We start from the raw sequence: 20,144 nt of genomic DNA on the forward strand, positions 1-20,144 counted from the left end.
GGGATTCAACATAAGGTCCAACCGAACTCCCCTCACTACCAGAATCACCAATAAAAACCACATCAAGATCGGGGTATGAGAGGGTTTCGTTTTTTTCAACAGAGGAACGAGAATTTTGAGACATTTTTGAAGTGAAAAAAAAAAAAAAAAAAGAAGCGAAATCAGGGTAAATTACCTTAAGCAATGTTTGGGAAGCTATTACTCAACATCCGTAATCACCCACAAATCCGGATCTAAGATGTTCGAAGAGAGAGAATGCGAACAGTAAGGGTAAAACTTCAGATCTTCGCAATTAAAAACATTGCCGCTATTTCTTAACTTTCAGATTAGGAAAGTGTTACATCTAAAAAAATTAAGTACATATTGTGTAATGCAAAAATACAGCACTCGACATGCAAAATCCCATGAAGATTAAAACTAAATAATTGATTAAACTCAGACAGCACTGAGACCTTCAGACGCAAATTTTTCATCAACTCCAAGTGCTCATCGAACCTTCATCTTCATTTAGAATCCATAATCAATCTCCCATATAAAAAGAAAACATACTAGTGATGAGCTAATAATGTCGCAAACTTTTTATAAATAATTTGTAGTTATCCATACAATATAGTCTTTTCTATTTTTTCAGGGACCTAGGAAGGAGGGTACTATATTGAGTTAAATGCCCAAGTTCTTCCAGCTGAATTTGCTGCCTCTTTTTGTTGCCTTGTTTGGAGAAGATCATTCATTGCGAAAAAGAAGAGGTGATTCAATGGAGGTAAAGCGCTAGATCAGTGCCTAACCGAAACAGTATTTAGGCAGTTGCACCAGTCAGTTCTTTGGCAGGAGTTGCAGAAACAATCTTTTGAGGCTGCATTCAAGAAAAGTTAAAATTCAGATGCTGACAAGGCCAGAAACAAAATGTCATAAATTCAAGAAAATTTTACAATTGGAAAGCAATGAAGATATTGACTAGCAAAGTTGGCTAGCAAACTACTGAAAGTTAATCCTGTGGACGGTTAGCAACCTCAATTTCAGTCAAATTTACCTGGAGCAAAATCTCATCAAGCATAAAAAAAAACATGTCAGGCTCAAGCAGGGTGCTAATCAAACATCAGGCTAGTTGTTTATGCAAAAAACTCAACTGAAAAGAAGCATCTTTCCCATTGCCATTGACTTCTTATTCAGTGATCAAGAGACAGATTTCTATATAATCAATTAATAATACAGAATTATTATATGCACACAGTATCAACAGACTGCATGTCGGCTTTTGGCCACTTGATTGGCTATACCCGCATAGAATGGTCCATGGCCAGGCCATGGTGCCTTCAGGAATCCTGCAAGGCGACAGACTAGAAGACACATGTATTGTGCCCAACTGCCCATTGCATGTTGCACAAATTGGCCATGATTCATGTTCTTACACCCTATATGAACTATAATGTGAAGCAAAACACCCATGTACCATATAGATGACTTTGACCTCGAACAGCACTAAAAGAGTGACTAAATCCACAGATCATTAGTGCTAATTAACCTGGACAACTGGAATTTAAACCATGGCCAGGATTTCGATATTCATTAGAATTCCTACTCTAATGCTTTAGATTAGATTTTTATGGTGCTACTCACTTACTCAGAGATTAAATAATATACCTAATAGGTATAATTTTACATCCAAGATAACTTCATCATACAGACATTAATTTTAGGAAAAATGGAAACTAATAATCCCACCTTTGCTCCATCTTCCCAAAACAATCCTACCTTTTGATTATTCCAAAACAATCCCACCTTTCACTCTAATCTTCTTCTAACAATCTCGGACCGATTGGATTGTTTTGGTAACCGGTTTTTTAGGGTTTTTTGCCACATGTCAAATTTTAATAGATTTATTCTTTTCTTAAAAAAAAAAAAAAAAAAAAAAAAAAAAAAAAAAAAAAAACCAACCCCCGCCACTCTTACCTGAGCCGGCCCCCTTCCCCGCCCCTGCCTTCCTCAGCAACCCAATCCCACCCCTCCAAGGCGCCTAAAGGCGAAAACCCAGCCAACCCCCGAAACCCCAAAAGCAGCCCCCAAAATACACTGTACCAGCAGTGGATTTCGGAGTGCCGGATTTGTGGGGGGAAATCAATTTTAATACCGCATTAATCTTGTAATTTTATGTTGTTTGTGTAACCATTTTGATGTTTGTGCTATTTTATATGATGGGTTGTTGGGAAATTTGGTATTGGAATTGGCAATGTGTATGTTTAGTTATGATTATTAATTAGGGGAAGATGATATGGTTTGATTAAGAGTACAATTTACAGTTTATGCAGTTGGAGAAATTTATGGGTAGATTGCCTATTTGAGGGGTTTTCGAGGTTGTATTTGCGTTTTTGGGGTAGTTTTTGGTTTTCGAGGCTAGTTTTGTGGTGGTGGGGGTGGCGGCAAAGGGTGGGTAGTTTCGGGTGGCGGCAGCAAGGGGTGGGTGGGGGTGGCGACAAGGAGTGGGGGGATTTCGTGGTGGGTGGGGCTGGTGGCCTTGTGGCCATGGTGGGAGGAGAGAGACTAAGAATATTTTTTTTTTGACCGGTTTAACTGGTTATAGGTCAAAAGAATTGTTAGAAGAAGATTATGGTGAAAGGTGGGATTGTTTTGGAATAATCGAAAGGTGGGGATTGTTTTAGGAAGATGGAGCAAAGGTTGGATTATTAGTTTCCATTTGTCCTTTTATTATGAATATGAAATGATTATGAGGTATGGCTCATGGAATAGAGTAGGCCCACATCCTGAGAAAACTAGGTTATAGTCCCTTAGATTTGCTTTCATTTGCCAATTTCAGATTGTTATCCTTAAACTTTCATCCAAAGTCCCAGCAATATCAATCTAGCTCTTTTACTTAGAGCCATTCTTACTCCCCACCCTTTCTCCCCATCCTCCCTACCAAAAAAAAAAAATTCACACATATTTTACAAAGCATCTGTTATATCTAATCTGGCAAGCGTGAGGCTGATGTTCGAAGTTCTTAATTTCACTCAATAGAGCTCTCTGCTTTGGTGACCAACAACATTGGGATAATGGATTAGCATAACTGATTATCCCTTCAATGTCAAAAGGGAAACACATGATAAAACATTGAAAACAATTAATGGGTTTAAGTCTTACCTCCGCCAATTCCTGTTCATGCTTGGGGATGAAAGCAGTATCTACTTTTCCATTTTTAAAATCCTATAAATAAGCAAAGATACAAAAATCAGATAAAAAGTGATTTGTAAGATGAATTCACCTCAATATGAAGAAGAAATGATAATGCTAAAAATGATAGTATAATATAAGATAAGTATTCACCTCAATATCAAGAATTAGTTTATGGTATTCAATAGTTGTGGGGACCCCTGCATGTAGAATATCAGATTATTAGTTGATTTTGATACTGATGAAAGGATGAACACAAGTCTTACACACGAAAAGACTTGCCAGAACATAAGTCAATAAGTATGAGATTCTCTAAAGCACCATAGGCAGCTTGCCAAGTCATACTTTCTTCAACCAAGCCAAATATGTTAAAAAAAACCACAAAGCTGTACTTAATTTTATCACATCTTCAACAGAGTCACTTCACACATACCTGTAATAATTGTATCATCAAGAGCCCTCTTCATACGTGCAATTGCTTTCTCTCGTGTTGGAGCCCAGACGATCAGCTACAATAAAAAAGATGCTATGTTAATTAAATAAAAATGACACTAAGCTGAATATATCAAGCACTTTGTGACATGGAACTATCAAAGGTAGAATTGCAAGAAACATGGGAATATATGAAAAGTGGAAAGAATCAGAAATACATGCTAATCAAATCAACACAAATCTAGTTATATACTTAGTTTAAGGGTACAAAACTACTCGCTCTGTCCCCCAAAGATATTCTCATTTCTCTTAGGCACATAGATATAGGAGAGATTTGGTGGTGGGATAATTAAATAATAAATAAAATGAAAGATTAAATTTTATTCATAGAATAGGTGGCCCTTTTGGTTCAAGTAGCCGAACCCAGTTATGGGATTAAGGCTTTGATTGAATGATTGAGAGAATAGGTGGCCCTTTGTTGACTAAAGGTGAATAAGAAAAACTGAAAAGGTAACAAAACATTATTTCATTTGGTGGACCTAACCCAGAAACTCAAACAGCAATACTATAGGGAAAAGACAATATGGAAAAATGGGAGTTTCATTTGTAGATAGAGAAAGTAAATACAAAGGATTTATGAGATTTTTAACATCAATGGAGAGAAAAAAAAAGATTAGTAAAAAGCAAAGGTGTTTGTGAGCATTCGAAGGTCATACTTTCTCCATTTTTTTCTTTTTATTGCACCATTTAGAGTTTCACGCTTGCCGATGCATAACTTTGTCCACTAATACCTTTAATGATTGCTTTTTGTAAAATTAAAAAAAGCAGATACTTGGAAAGCATGCAAGACGTATCTAATAAGATCCCACATGATTGTATATTTTATTACGTATTAAACACAAAAAATAGACAAAGAGGAATGTATGCATTGTGAAAAGGTCCAAATGGCGCAATTAATAAAAAGAACAGAGGAATTATAATAGACAGAACCATACACTTTGGATACCATGTCTGGTGAAAAGAATAGAGGGGAAGAGCAGAAGATAATTTAATTTCCTATTTGGATAACTTAAATAGGGAAAGGAAATTGAAAAGACCATTAAGATGGAATGATCTCTTGCACAGAGCATAAAAAACTCAGTCTGCATTAAAAATCGAGAACTGACATATTAATCATAATAAAGAAGAGAGAATCTTTGATGTCACATAGAAAATTTGAACTAATAGACATACCTTGCCAAGTAGAGAGTCATAACTTGGTGGAACAACATAACCGGGATAAACATGGCTATCCATCCTCACAAACGGTCCTCCAGCAGGCAAGTAACTAGTAATTTTTCCTGAAATATGAGTGACAAATCAGCATCAATCTTGTACCTTGGTGTAGCTTGTTAAACAGGATAAAAGAGATGTAACTGTCTTAGTAGGGAACCGACACCAATTTGGTCATAAATTTTTATCTCTTAATCCATGACAATTCATTGAAAATGACATAAGATCTTTCAACATATTTAGGACCAAAGAAACATCACATATCAGTTTCAGCCAAAAGAATATCTAAATCAATGAAAATTTACAACTGACAATATATATATATATATATATATCCTATTGTTTTTATCATGCACATGCATCAATCACACCCACTGTGGTGCCAACAGAAAATATCAACGCAAGTTTAAAAGCGTGTAGATAACCATACCTTCCCAACCAACTTAGACTTAGAGGAGAGATATAGTTACAGAAAGAGGGGGGAGGGGGCTTGTGGCTGAAGAATTAGATCATTACAGATTCTGGAAATGCTAGTAATTATATGTATACCATTAATGGCGATATAGAACGGATCCAAGTTTGATTCTAGGCAATGCAACAAAAAAATTCCATACCAGGTCCAGGCCGGAACCCTTTGAATGCATCTTCTGCATTGATTCGGCATTCAATTGAATGTCCACTTAGCACTATATCTTCCTGTAAATTGATAAGTAACAATTAATCAAGCACCACAATAGCCATGCAGAGACATGCTTACAGAAATATAATGATATATACCTGTTTGTAGCGGAGTTTCTCTCCCATAGCCACTCGAATTTGTTCTTCAATCAAGTCAACTGACGATATCATTTCTGTCACTGGATGCTCAACCTTCATACAAGAATGATAAAAACCAAGTAATACACCAAACTGAAATTATGATATTATATACTATATTATTTCATGACTTCTGTCTACCTGGATTCGGGTGTTCATTTCCATGAAGTAGAAAGAACCTCTTTCGTCCAAAAGAAATTCCACTGTTCCTACACCAATATAACCTATAGATGCTGCTGCAGCAACAGCAGCATCACCCATGGCTTTCCTTAACTCTGGAGTCAATGCAGGAGAAGGTGCTTCTTCAAGTAGCTTCTGGTTTCTCCTCTGGATAGAAAGACAGCCAAATAAACATTAGCACACTAGTAAGGTGGAAAAGTAGAGAGAGAGAGAGAGAGAGAGTAGATACAGATCGGAGGATTTCAGCCAAACTCAATTTCTTCTCATTAAAAAATACACAACACAAGTGATAGAACACATAAGATTTAGGTACTATCTCCATTCAGGGGTGGATCTTAATTATGGCGGGCAGGGGCCCGACCCCCCTAAGTTTGTATCTGTGTGTTACTCGGACAAGGCAAAAATGCCGCCATACCCAAGTTGTCCCGACATGGATCTGGGTATGGCATGCAGTCAGGACACGCCATGTTGTCATCAGGTACAAGGTTGGCGAATAGAAATATGGAAGGAGGAAAGATGATATTGCCATTGACTTGCTGCCGATGTAGAGTGGGAAAACAAGTTAATTGTTACTGTATTTAGCAGCCCCCCTCCCACCAATCCAACACTTGTGAAGGTCCGAACTAGTTTGAAGGAACATCAAGGTCAAAGTAGGTGATCAGGATGATATATAGATATCTATAAGCGCCTACGCGGTCAATAGCTGAATTTTTGTAACATTTTTAATATTTTAATGGGTGGAACTGTGGTTAAGATGTAAGTGATATTTGTACTTTAAGTCGTCAGATAAAATAATTAATACGTACTTGTATTAAAAAAAATTTGCATGCAGGTCAACAAAGAAGTTAAGCTGGAAAGGCTCTTCTTTAAGGACTAATTATAATCTTATTTTATCTTGATATTTATTAACAAATAATTTATTAAAATTTTTAAAGTTGTATCCCTGTATGCGTGTCCAAAACTTTTGGACTTACCTGACGCTCGAAATTGTCCATACCTGTATTGGATACTCAAACCCGAGTCCAAATAATGTAGCTTTTTATAGGTCTTGGGTGGTTTAATTAGGCCATAATGGGTTTCGATCGAAAGCTTTTGTTTTCTTATTCAACCATTTCTGTTTTGAATCTAAACCAAACACCATTGACAAAAGGGAAGATAAGGTTCCAATAAAGAGCTGTAGATTTATAGGAGCCAAAGGAAAGATAAGATGCTAACAAGGAGCTGTAGAACTAGAAGAATCAAGATGGAAAATAACGTGGAAGAAGAAGAAATGAGGATCATGTAGAAGAGAGAGGAGGAGGTTTTGTCAATCATCATAAGATAGAGCCATAGAATTAGGTCAATGGGGGTTGTAAAGTGAGAGGCAGAGGGAGGCAACTAAAATCACTTAAATTACCTTAAATAACTTGATACAAACCTTGTTTCCCATTTATTAATAGAATTAAGCAGGAGGTTGTAATATCCGTTCACAAAATCACCACATTTACCTCTATATCATGAGTTACATGTCCACTTTCTTTGAGGAAGAAAAATAAAAGTATAATGGGAGAGATCATGCCTAAGATGATATGTCTTCACGTGAAATAGTGAAATGACACAATACCCCACTAACATAGTACATGCATTACGAAAAGTTCTTACTCCTAAGGGCTAATGTAATATGAGTCCACATATAAGACATAAGATAACAACCAAAAAATCCCCAAGACAACTTCACATTCTGTGCACAAGAGAGCACTTATATAATGATTTGCTCCCAAATGCATCTATTGATGATATAATTAATCACTTAGTTATTCATTGATATTATATTTAAACATACATTCACTTTTCTTCTTTGCTTTTTTACTGCACAAATGAATCAGATACTTCCAGACTAGTACCACAAAATATTTCTCTCTATTCTATTTCGCAGCAGAGTTAAGGTTCATGTATTAGATTTAAGAAAACCTGGCGAATGAGTTAATTTCACCAAAAAGAACTAAGTTTGAATTCATTATATTCAACCATCCGAACGATATGGCAGGAAAAATCCAGAACAAAAGGAGCCTGCATGGAAAGAAGTAAAAAAATTGACTTGGTTGCATGCGGGAAGGAAGCAATTAAAATCAAAGGACATACCTGAATACTGCAATCACGCTCTCCAAAGTGAATAACATTTCCATATTTATCTGCAAGAACCTGTTAAGGATAGCAATATAAAATTAGCATAAGTGAAATTCAACGTAATTGACTAATTGGCGACTATATATATATATATATATATATATATATATATATTGGGATTTGCTAGAATGAGAAATGAGAATATAAGAAAGCCACTTAAAAACTGCCATGTGTCCCATATAAAGTACAAAGTACAAAGGAATATTTGCTTTTTTAAAAATTAGGAAGTGGGTCATGCGTAAACTTTTAAGTGGTTTTCTCATTTTCTCTTTCTCATTCTCATTCTAGCAATTCCCTATATATATATATATATATATATATATATATATATATATAGGGAATTGCTAGAATGAGAATGTGAGAAAGCCAGTTAAAAACTGCCACATGTCTTTTATAAAGTACAAAGTACATAAGAAAGGAATATGTGCTTTTTATAAAATTAGGAAGTGGGAAATGTGTCAACTTTTAAGTGGTTTTCTCATTCTCATTCTAGCAATTCCCTATATATATATATATATATATATATATATATATATATATATATATATATAAAATAAAAAAAGACAAACCACTTATCCAAAAAGATTCATACTCATTTAACTCCCGTTGAAAGTATTAAACTCGACCTATTAAGAATTTTCCACAACACTTCATTTATTTTGATTAAATAAGTATACGGATCTGTAACAAATTACTAGTAGCAGATGTTAAAGACTTTCTTATATGATAAAAATTGGAAGACAAAATAGGAAGACTAACAAACACAAATTTGATCAATAGAATATAATACATGTATTCCTTGAAATGGAAAATAAACTTAGATCCTCCCATTAAATTTTATTCTAAAAGGAGAGAAAGACAAGTGTCCAAACAAAGCCCCAGAATTTACTTATCTCTGATTTTTTTAGCCCATCAAGAATACAACACTTTGTTCACTTAAAATCATTCTTTTTCTTTAGTTAGTAAAGTATCATTTTACATTATCAATATATAAATATTAAATTTATTCAAAGCCATCCAATGAGCAGAGTTTTAAATTTTACAAAAAAATTAACTTTAGGTTGACTTAAGCTGTTGGCCTGAGCCATAGATTAAAATGAGTATATCTTAAGGCTCACTAACCCTACCCACAACCCCCTAACAAGAAAATAGACAAGATTTTGTGTTCTAGGTCCTAAAGCAAAACCTCAATAGCATCCGGCACTCATATATGCTACATTCAGTGGCCTCAATTTTCTAACAAAATTTCTTACCCCAACAATACAGAGCAAATGTTATAGTTGTAACAGCAGCCTATAAACCAACCAAAACTCTATATTGTTTTTGTTGAATACCTGGAATTCAATATGCCTTGGATTTTGTACGTACTTCTCCAAATATACTCCATCATTTCCAAATGCAGCTGCAGCCTCACTCTTAGCTTGCTGGTAGGAATATCGTCAAAAATTAAAGAAAGAAACAACAATACCAATTTTTGCCTGAACATACATACACCAATATCAAGCTGCAAAGCAGCAGCTGAAATTCTCATGCTTGGGCCACTTGTATCAGGCACCCATAGAATAAATAAAAACTCTCAAGCATGAAATAGAAGCATCACTAACCTGTTGTTATAACTTTTAAAAAAAGCAGTGTTGGTGGATGAAAAATGTACATATATTTTCAAAAAAGAAGCAATTTATTATCACCTGCAGCAACTTCACGAATTCATCTGGCTCCTTAGCAAGACGCATCCCACGGCCTCCACCCCCTGCAGTTGCCTTCCAACAAAAAATTTTAAGATTCTCCGAGCATTACGAAGATCTTTTGGCATTGTATGCCGGCCAACAATTAATATGTAACTAGGTTAAGTCCCGTGCCATGCACGGTCATAATTAAATTTAATTTTACAATAAATAAATTATAAATAATGGTGTTAATTCAACAATAACTTATCCAACAAAATTCTTTGTAACAAAATAACTTGAATTTTAGTTTATACCAATACCAATTACCAAATATGTAAAGATTATTGAATTGGATTGTATAAAAATAAAATAAAATATAGTAATAGAAATTTAGAAGCTACAAGGCAATTTTATATAAGAAAATTAATATATTAGCTTAGGTTAGTACCCATATACGAACTCATATACATTTATCCTTAAATTTTTGACACACTTTAACCGGCATAATATGAAAATTTAATTGATTGTATTTTACTTTAGGATAATTAGTATTCCGTAATCAACTTTTTTAAATATATTTTAGGTGAGTAGTAGAGGTTTTTATTTTTTAAATAATCACATAAATATTTAGCCTAATTAGATTTATTTTCCAATATATATTATGTATACTATAATAAAATGATTTTGTTTTTATAAATGTTATGTAATTTTAAGATTTATACAAAGTATGCTACCAAAATGATTTTATTTTTTTTTAATTAAAATAAATTTTATTGTCAAATGATAAAAGTTGGAGAAAAAAATTGATATTGATAATATTATACTTCCTCTGCTTTCTTTTAAATGCAACACATCTTTTCAACACGCACTTTGAGGAAGAGATTAAGCAGTGTAAAGTTGTAAACGGAAAAATTAATCAATATAATTTATACATGTAGTAACTAACCCTTTTCTAATTATAGTGTTAAAATTATTTTGTTAAATTCCTCATTTGCCAGTGTTAAAATTATTTTGTTAAATTCCTCATTTGCCTACTTTAATCAACTCCTAAAAAAGCGTGTCAAAAAGGTGTGTTGCCTTTAAAAGAAAACAGAGGAAATAATAATCTTGGAATATAATATATTACAATACCTTATTTTTAATCTATGTTAGTATTTTTGTAACTAAAAGTTTCCTAGTATATAATATATATGTACAAAAAAATTGAGTATAATTGGATTAAATTAAATAGGTTGTCAAAATGGAAATAATTATTATTGTAGGTTATAAAATGAATGTCATAAAAAAAATGGCAAATAAAAAAAAATAGGAAAAAAAAAAGGCGGGAAAATTTTTAACCAAGAAATAACAAGTGTCATTCCAAGTTTCGCCTTTAGTATATAGTTATTGATTATATTACCAAACTACTATGCACACACTTTATTAATAAAGCCAAACTACATGCACAAGGTACAAAATACAACATATTTATTAAAGGAAAAATTCATGGCAATAATCCGACCTTTAGCCCATTCTTCTTTTATAATCCGACCTTTCGATTATTATTTAATAATCCGACCTTTGGGGTCTTTAATTTTTATTGGTCCCAACCGGTCATGTAACCTGTTATAATAGGTTACATGACACGTGGCAGCCTGTGATTGGTCAAAAAAAAATTAAAAAAAAAACAAAAAAAAATTAAACCAACCCCCCACCCCTGGCAGCAGCCCCTGGCAGCCACTCCCCTTCTCAGCCCCACCTACAAAACCACCTTCTCAGCCACTCCCCTTCCCTCTCCCCCTGCTCTTTCCCTACCATCACCAGCAGCACCAAACCACCCCCGCATCTCCCTCACTCACAACCCTGCTCCCTCACTGCCACCACAGCAGCCACAATTAGCACCACCTCACACCACCCAGCAAACAATCGCAGCAGCTCACTTCGCTGCTCTCACACGCACCACCAGGCAGAAATTAAAGCCACCGATGCACCGTCACTTCACCGTCACCACTGCACCCCTTTTCGGGGTTTTGGGTTCTCTGAGATAAACCGATTTTTTGGTGGTGTTAGGTGGGGAAATAGGGTTTATGGGGGCCGGAAAACATGGTAAGGGGTGGTTTCGAGGCTGCGGTGGTCCGGGAGGGGTGGAATCTGATGTTCGTGAAGGTGGAGGTTGGTTGCGGTTCTCGCGGGTTAGGGTTCGTTTGGATGGGTGGAGCGACGGTTAAGGGGAGGTTGGAGTAATAGGGGGTGGGTCGGCCGGCAGTGGGTGAGCTGGACGCCGGCCGGCCGATTTCTGGGGGAGAGGGGAGCTGCGTGAAGGGGAGGAGGAGAGGGAATGGTGGCAGGGGTGGTGGGGAAGGTGGTGGCAGGGGTGATGGTTTTTTTTTTTTTAATTTTGGACAAATCAAATTGTGACACATGTAAATTAAACTTAAAAAAAAACAAATTACCTCTTCAACCGGTTTCTGATCAAATGGGACCAATAAAAATTAAAGACCCCCAAAGGTCGGATTATTAAATAATAATCGAAAGGTCGGATTATTGCCATGAATTTTTCCTTCATTAAACCCAAAGCACAGATTATTTGATAAAACTTCAGCAAATACAATTACTAAACAGATGTATCTGTTGCAATGAGAATACAATATCAACATGAGTATAAGATCTAAAAGCTTTAGTGGGCAATACTTTAATACACCTACAAGATATTTGAGCTTTTGATGGAGAATACTTTTAGATCCTCCAATTTCAATACTTAACAAAAAGTGAAAGAAATTGAAATTCTCTAGCATCATATCGTATATATGGCAAAAACTAGATGTAGAGGTCTTTAAAACAAATCCCATTCAAGATGAATATCTGAACATTTGAAGATGAAGATAACCTATTTTTATGTTCATATCTGATACCTGAATAATAATGAGCCAGCATCATAATTAAAAAAAAAAAAAAAAAAAAAAAAAAAAAAAAAAGAGGCAAAAACTTCAATCATAGAATCGCTCTCATTAAAATGAAGTGAAATGTGGTTTAGAGAAAACCATTTTGTGCTTTAAAAAAACACACAAGTACTCTCATCTCCATTTAAATAGGAGCATAATTGACAACATCATATCCAATGCCACCTAGCAGCTAGGAGAAGCAATTTAGTTAAATTCTTTTGCTATTAATTTTTTAATGTCATAATATAACATTATACGTACATAGCATGGCCATATATCTAGTCAACAACTCAATAGCATATTTGCTGTGAGTTAGTAAGAAAGAGGCTTACCACCAAAAAAAAAAAAAAAAAAAAAAAAAAAAAAAAAAAAAAAAAAAAAAAAACCCTTAACTTGGAGAAAAGGATGGAAGATACAGATGCATGGTCTCAGTGTGGGGTTCAAATTAAATTTGATATGTAAACATATTTCCAGAAATGCAAAGTAGTACCTTAATCATAACAGGGAAGCCAATTTCATGAGCAAGCTTTATTGCTTCATCTGTGCTCTGCATATTATTACAAAAGACATAGCTACATGTTAGAAAACTAAGTCTGCAAGAAAAGATGACCTAGTGCTAGAACTCAAAGTAGTTTTAATCAATTGTGCAATGATGTACAATGAAACGTAATGGCAAACAATTTTACCTGTAACAATCCATCACTTCCTGGAACAGTTGGAACACCAGCCTTCTTCATGGTTTCTCTAGCAGTTGACTTGTCACCCATGACACGGATGCTATCTGGCTGGATATTTGCAATAAATTAGAGTGTAAAACAAGTTTATACTTCGTATCTCCTTAAAGTGTTGAGGTGGAAGATGGCAGTTACAAGATTTACATAGATAAAACTATGCAAGCATCACCAAAAGACATGTAAGGATTAAGGAGAAATTAAATGAGACACATCATTTCCCTGTATATAAGAGTTATACGGAACTTAAGTCTTAATTTCAGGCTGTTCCTTTAATAAATTGTCCACAAAGAGAATGTCACTTTGTGTCAAACTAAAATTTTCTCCATTCCACTCCAAACTACTAGTATCTAACCTTTTCGAAAGGTTATATGAATTGATCGGACACATATGACATCTGAAGTATTGTATAGGCCAAAACAAATTAAAAGCCCATAATATAGCCTATAGAGCGTAAACCCTTAAATTCACCCCTTTTTAACAGCTCGTTGCTCGTTGTGCAGAATCTGAGCGGTGCAGGGGTCAACTGTATTCGGTCAAATCTATTTTTTAATTTTAAAGCATATACTACCTCCGTTAATGATTATTTGCAACAATTGTACTCTTCGCGGGCCAAGGCAAAAGTTTTTAAACATGATTATTGAAATATAAGGGCATGTACTTAAGCACTAATCCAATAAAAAAAAAAAACCCACAATTAATCAAAACCAATAAACAACCAAACCCAGAACCCAGAATCACCACCACCACCACCGAACCCACCGTAAACCACCACCACCACCACCACCAAACCCACCGTAAACCACCACCACCACCACCAAACCCACCGTAAACCACCACCACCACCACCGAACCCACAGTAAACCACCACCACCACCACCACCGAACCCATCGTAAACCACCACCACCACCACCGAACCCACTGAAAACCCAGGCCACGAGACAGAGAAAACCACCAACACCCACGAACCCACTGGAAACCACCACCAAACCCATTGGAAACCTCCGGATCTGGACAGACAGAAGATGGAGAAGATGAAGGAGGAGTGAGATTTTGATTATGAAGGAGGAGATCTAGACCACCACACGCCACCCAGACCCCACGAACCACCATCCATGCCACCCACAAATCACCGAAAACCACCACGAAACACAGAACCACCTAAAACCACCACCACCCAGAAGAACCACGAAACCCAGAACCATCACCACTCATAACCACGAAACCCAGAACCACACCATCTATAACCACCACGTAACCCAATTAAACCACCACGAATTGAACCACCACAAAATAAACCACCACAAATTGAACCACCACGAAACCCAATTAAACCGAAACTACAACAAATTGAATTAATACCAATTAAGCCACCACCACGAAACCACCCACGCCACCCCCACGAAACCAAACCCACGACTACCCATGAAACCAAACCCACCCACCACGAAGACCCATCCCCACGAAACTCACACCACCCCCATGAATCAGATCCGAAACCCCTAAAACTACCCCACGAACCCAAATCCACAAACCCAAACCCACGAACAAGACAAACCCAAACCCAAATCGCAAGAGGAGAGAGAAGGGGGAAGATGAACCAAAATGAAGGGTTAGGGTTTAAATTCTGCAGATTTCAATTGAAGAAGGGTTAGGGAGATGAATGATTTTGATGAAGGTGAATGATTTTTGGTGAAAATGATTACAATAATCAGATTCATTAGGTAAAGAGTGAAATCAGGTTAGTGATTTAATTAGATGTCTAAGTTGTTTAAGTAAGGGTAATATGGGCATTTTGTGGGCAAAAAGTTACTAAAAATGGAAAGAAAAAAAATTGTTGCATATAATAGATAGCAACCAAAAATGGCGAATGTTCCAAATAATCGTTAACGGAGGTAGTAGATGATTTCTAAAGTATCAATTGTACTGGAGTGTTTCTAAATCAGTTTATGTAAATGTCAACATATAAAAAAATGTTTTCATCAGAATAAGAAGCTTGTGAATTCAAAACGAGAGACATCAGTGAAAAATGGAAGATATAATATTTTAGGAATCTTGAAATCCATGTAAGAAATAAAATTAAAATAATTTTGGTATCTGACGCATTTTCAAATACTATTTTTGGGGAAAATAAGGGGATTTTAAGTGATACATGTTCCTGGAAGAGCAATTTACTTTCTACAGCTAGCCTAAGAGTTTGGATGTTCACATTTTGTATGTAATAATATTTGAAAGTTTGAACCTCTTTACTCTTGCAAAATAGTAAGAAGGCTTCATGAATTAGTATATTTATGTTAGATTTGCAATCGAAATAAAAGAACAAAAAGTTTAGATATATTATATATGATTTTCCAGAAATCAGTGTTTCTTGCAATGAAATATTACAAGAAGCTTCCAGGTGCCAACAAAAGTAAATACTATTCCAACAGGTAACTTATATAGCTATACAGCATGCCCCTCAAAACTTTATGATCATCACTCACAACTGAAACTTAGATGTTGGCTGGTGTCATAAGAAGAAAGAAGTAGAGATATAGTTATCTATAAACAGGGGTGAAGTCACATGTGGGCTGGTAGGCCCGACCTCCACGACCTAACTCCACATCTCAATCATTTTTTTAGTTAGTCCCTATACAAAAGAGTTTAAAAGAACTTAAAACAAATATCTGCCTTATTGTATTAATCGTTTAGTTATTGTATTAATCATTTAGTTTTGTCACACTAGAAAAAGAATATACATATGACTTTGCTACAAGTGGCAACACTTGGAATCAAATCTGATTACAACCAATACTTTATATATACCCATAACATTATATCTCATCTACAACACAAACAAAAAAAAAAAAGTATTTCATTTAAAAGATTCAAACTCATTTCACCTCTTTACTTTTTTTCTCTCTTTCTTATCCATTAATCAAATATTAAGTTTTTAAAAATTTATATATAAATGAAAAGGTTTAAATTCAAAAAAGTAAAATATTAATATATGAAATATGGGTACAAAATCTCTTAAAGTTAAATAATTGCAAATAAATACTCAATAGTTTATGAAAATTGGTATCAAAAGTCTTACACATAAAATCATCTATAATACTTACTCTTCTACATTTTACTATTAGCTCTTTAATTTTAAAATTATGGCTTTACCCTCGACAGTAAATCGTTTATCATTACAATAATTGTCATAATTCTATGATTGAAACTAACGGAGAGATGACAACAACGACCAAAAAAAAAAAAAAAAAAAAATCTTAAGAATAAAAATTCAAAAAATAAAATATACGTAATAATAGAGATTAAAATTAACATTAAGAAAAGGGCAGGGGACACATGCACACACCGAGAATCAACAATGATTAAAGAAACTCAAAAGGGGACACATGCACACAGAGAATCAACAATGATAAAAGGAACTCAAAAAGTGGCTGCAGTGTTCAATAAAAAAATTAACCATGTTTGTATTAAGTTCTTGCAATTAGGACATTGATAACCTAAAGTAGTCTAAAATTATTAGATTTTAAATTTGTAACTTAACGCTACTACTTATGTAATCAACTTTCACTTCATCAATGCAAAGTTTCAAGCTTTCTAGTTTTGCTTGTTGAGTAATTGAATGCGAGAAACAAGTCTAATAACAGTGTGTCAAAAATAATACAGGTCAATGAGGCTATGAGATTCATTTATCCGATCTTCCCTAATCACATTATCTCCGATCTTTATTGATTAATTTATTTTCCCTATCACATAACCGAATAATACAATAAAGCATGAATGATATTTTTCTTCCATATAACTAATACAATCTAATTTTTTTTTTTTTGTGGTAATCCAATTTTCAAGTATTGATATTCGTAACGAAATAAATGATGGCATGATCCTTTTTACAAGTGCACCGAATGTAAAAGAAAAAAGAACTAGAGAGGAGTAGTGTTCTTTATAATTTCTCTTTCACCAATACATGAATTTATGGGAGTACTCTCGGCAATTTGCATATAATGTGTAAATTTATACAATAAAAACCAACAAATCGAAACATAGTATGATTAGGACAACTTACATTAGGTCCAATAAAATTTATTCCATGTTCTCTACACATCTCAACAAAAACAGCATTCTCAGCAAGAAATCCATACCCAGGATGCAACATACTGCATCCACGGCTTACAGCAGCAGATAGAACATTGGGGATCACCAAATATCTGTTGGAAATGAATTAGTAACAAAACATACATGTGACAATTAAAATAGAAAAAGATATCATTTTTCCTCCTCTCTTCCCTCTCCGGCCACTTTCTCTCTCTATCTATCTACCTATTTATCTATCTTTCATTCTTTCCTTATTTTTAAGGGGAGGACGGATGTCAATTAGCTTCCTTTAAAATACTTTAACCAAAAAATAATTTATTGGGATAAAAATCCCAGATCCAAATTCAATATGTCCAATGTGTATTAGTGATCATATAAAAAGCTTAAAAGTATATTTTAAAGATCTTTTACGCGTGAGCAAACAAACTAATTGACAAGTAAATCTCTCATAAAGGGCTGCAATTCACACTGAAGTTCATAATTTGATAAGCCATAAAGAAGAGTCATCCCTTTAGTACCACTCCTTTTTGCTTTATCCAAAAAGTCGATAAGTAATCAAAGACGCCATACAAAGAACATATTAGCACTCCATTCTGCTTTAATAACAAATTTTGGAACACTTTGCTGTTCTACTAAGTGATTAAAGTATTGCATGTTCTCCAAAGTGCCAACAAAATGGATACAAGTGTTTGATGCAATAGAAAATTGTGATTTGTTATTATTATAAGACCATACAGATTACTTAGGCCCTATATCATGAATATGTAGGAGAAAGATGGATCACAATGCACCTCCCTGCCACTAAAGAAACAACAATTAAGTTGAAAATATAGAGCAGAATCATATCTTATCATTAGTGACTTACGATTGATTACTTGGAGCTTCACCAATGCAAACAGATTCATCAGCGATTTTCACATGGAGTGCATCCTTGTCTATGGTTGAGTAGACTGCAACACATGGAATGCCCATCTCGTGAGCAGTTCGGATCACACGGACTGCAATCTCACCTCTATTAGCTACCAAAATTTTCTCACTGCGACAAGTAGCTGCAAGAGCTCCACCACACTTTCTAGTTTTACGATTTATCTTAAGAACCTGAACTGACTGCCCAGGAAAATTAACCCGGCTCCCTATCGTCAAGTTAGATGGAGCACTGCTGATTCTTTTGGTCTGGTTCATCCATAGGCCCTACAATTAAAAGACCATTTACCAAATAAATTCATGAGCCATGAACATACCATTAAATTCACATTAAAGCTTGATCTACAAAACAAATGCATGGTATTATTATATTTTCCAACTATATGACAAAAGACTTCAAAAATTAGACTACACATTATGAGCAATCCACAAGGACGGTTTTGGTTGGTCAAAGTGTACTCAGCCTTATTCCAAGCCCCTAATACTAATGCTAGTCCGGAGGCTGCTTCCAAAGTGGTAAATATGATAGCTCAATGTATTATTGTATACGATAAACAGGCAACTATTAAATTCTAAATTCAAATATCAAATAAGTTACAATTAAAAACACGTTTCTCCCATTTCACCCTCTCCTCACCAATTGTACATGTATAGCCAATTATCATACATGTTAATTTGCATAATTGGAGCGATTATTTTGCTCATTGACATAAATTGAGATACTTTGCTCAATTCTCTTAATTTCTACAATTAGCATAAAATGAGCAAATCTATTAATGAGTATTAAGAGCAAAATCAATTAGCTAGTTCATTCGTACAAATGAGCAAAAACCAATTTACTCATTCATGCTGATCAGCAAACCACAACTAGTTTTGCAAGGTACAACCAATTGTATGTTGAAGATGTTGAGAGCCTAAAGAGAGAGCCCCGAAAATTTAATCACATACACATACCTAATCCAATAGTATGCTTCATATTAAGTTACTAATACAAATAGTTTAAGAATCACAAAATTCCAATAAGTGTGACACTAACTTCTTGTCTCATCGAATACTAATCACTATACTAACCTGCAACAATTCAGGGGCAAACCTATTCTCATTCTACAGAGCTCGAAACGGCACATTAAAACTCCAATCAAAATTTCGATAATATCATAGCCAAAATTAATAAAATTTGAGCTTACAGGTTTAGTAGTAGATGGCACAGTTACAGATTTGCAAACCAAAAATGCATCCATATTCACCGATCAAATACCTGAGACTAAAAAAAATTAAAATAGTTTGCCAAAATCAATTGAAATAAGCAAATATAAAATCAAATTCAAACTGAAAGCAAAAACAATGTGAGGCGAAATTAATAAAACAAACCACAAGAGAATATGTCAATGAACGAAGAACAATGAGAGATCTCTCCAATGTGAAATTTGAGTTAGCAAATTGGATGCTAAAATTTGTAGTAATTGAAGTAGTTGAAGTTGGTGTTGCAGATTCGAAGAGAGAGAGAAGAGGGAGGTGAAGTTGTTAAGAAGTAGGGAGAATAAGAAAGAGTGAGGACGATATAATCGATGTAAAAGGAGAATTGGAACTTGGAAGTGGACGCGCCAAAACTATTGGAATTGGAAAGCCCAGCCCAATCTTCTTTTGGTGTTTTGAGGTTTGAGCTGGCCGGCTGGGTAAGGAATGTACTTTCGGGTGAGCTGTGAGGGGTTATTTAGTAAATTTACTTCCTCAGCGTTAACATTGAGGGTTGATCGTATGCTAAGGTTAGACCCTAAAG

The 20,144-nt window shown here is 34.8% G+C and overlaps 1 protein-coding gene across 2 annotated transcripts; it reads right to left on the bottom strand.

Annotated features, from left to right (window-relative positions):
• Nucleotides 1-265: 265 nt before the first annotated feature.
• LOC110696754 (biotin carboxylase 2, chloroplastic) lies at nucleotides 266-19,910 on the bottom strand. Of its 2 annotated transcripts, none has more exons than XM_021874106.1 (17): nucleotides 19,736-19,910; nucleotides 19,552-19,622; nucleotides 18,306-18,631; nucleotides 17,412-17,553; nucleotides 13,306-13,404; nucleotides 13,110-13,166; nucleotides 9,720-9,791; nucleotides 9,366-9,455; nucleotides 7,987-8,046; nucleotides 5,827-6,012; nucleotides 5,647-5,739; nucleotides 5,484-5,565; nucleotides 4,831-4,937; nucleotides 3,599-3,674; nucleotides 3,319-3,365; nucleotides 3,136-3,198; nucleotides 266-853 (listed from the first exon to the last, which is right to left on the bottom strand). In XM_021874106.1, exons 2-17 carry the CDS (start codon nucleotides 19,603-19,605, stop codon nucleotides 797-799), a joined length of 1,611 nt encoding a protein of 536 aa, XP_021729798.1. In that variant the 5' UTR covers nucleotides 19,606-19,622; nucleotides 19,736-19,910; the 3' UTR covers nucleotides 266-796. The 2 variants fall into 2 exon arrangements, with proteins under 2 accessions (XP_021729798.1, XP_021729802.1); XM_021874110.1 differs by having other exon boundaries at nucleotides 19,552-19,628.
• Between the last annotated feature and the right edge of the window lie 234 nt (nucleotides 19,911-20,144).

The sequence above is a fragment of the Chenopodium quinoa genome, unplaced genomic scaffold (assembly GCF_001683475.1).
Source record: "Chenopodium quinoa cultivar QQ74 unplaced genomic scaffold, ASM168347v1, whole genome shotgun sequence".
Lineage (NCBI taxonomy): Eukaryota > Viridiplantae > Streptophyta > Magnoliopsida > Caryophyllales > Amaranthaceae > Chenopodium > Chenopodium quinoa.

Bases quoted from the DNA above. Each gene is read 5' to 3' on its own strand.
- LOC110696754 (XM_021874106.1), bottom strand. From the start codon at position 19,605: ATGGATGCATTTTTGGTTTGCAAATCTGTAACTGTGCCATCTACTACT. The intron at 9,456-9,719 runs GTGATAATAAAT...TATTCCTACCAG, and splicing joins AATTCGTGAAGTTGCTGCAG to CAAGCTAAGAGTGAGGCTGC. The intron at 4,938-5,483 runs GTATGGAATTTT...CTCATATTTCAG, and splicing joins AGGGTTCCGGCCTGGACCTG to GAAAAATTACTAGTTACTTG.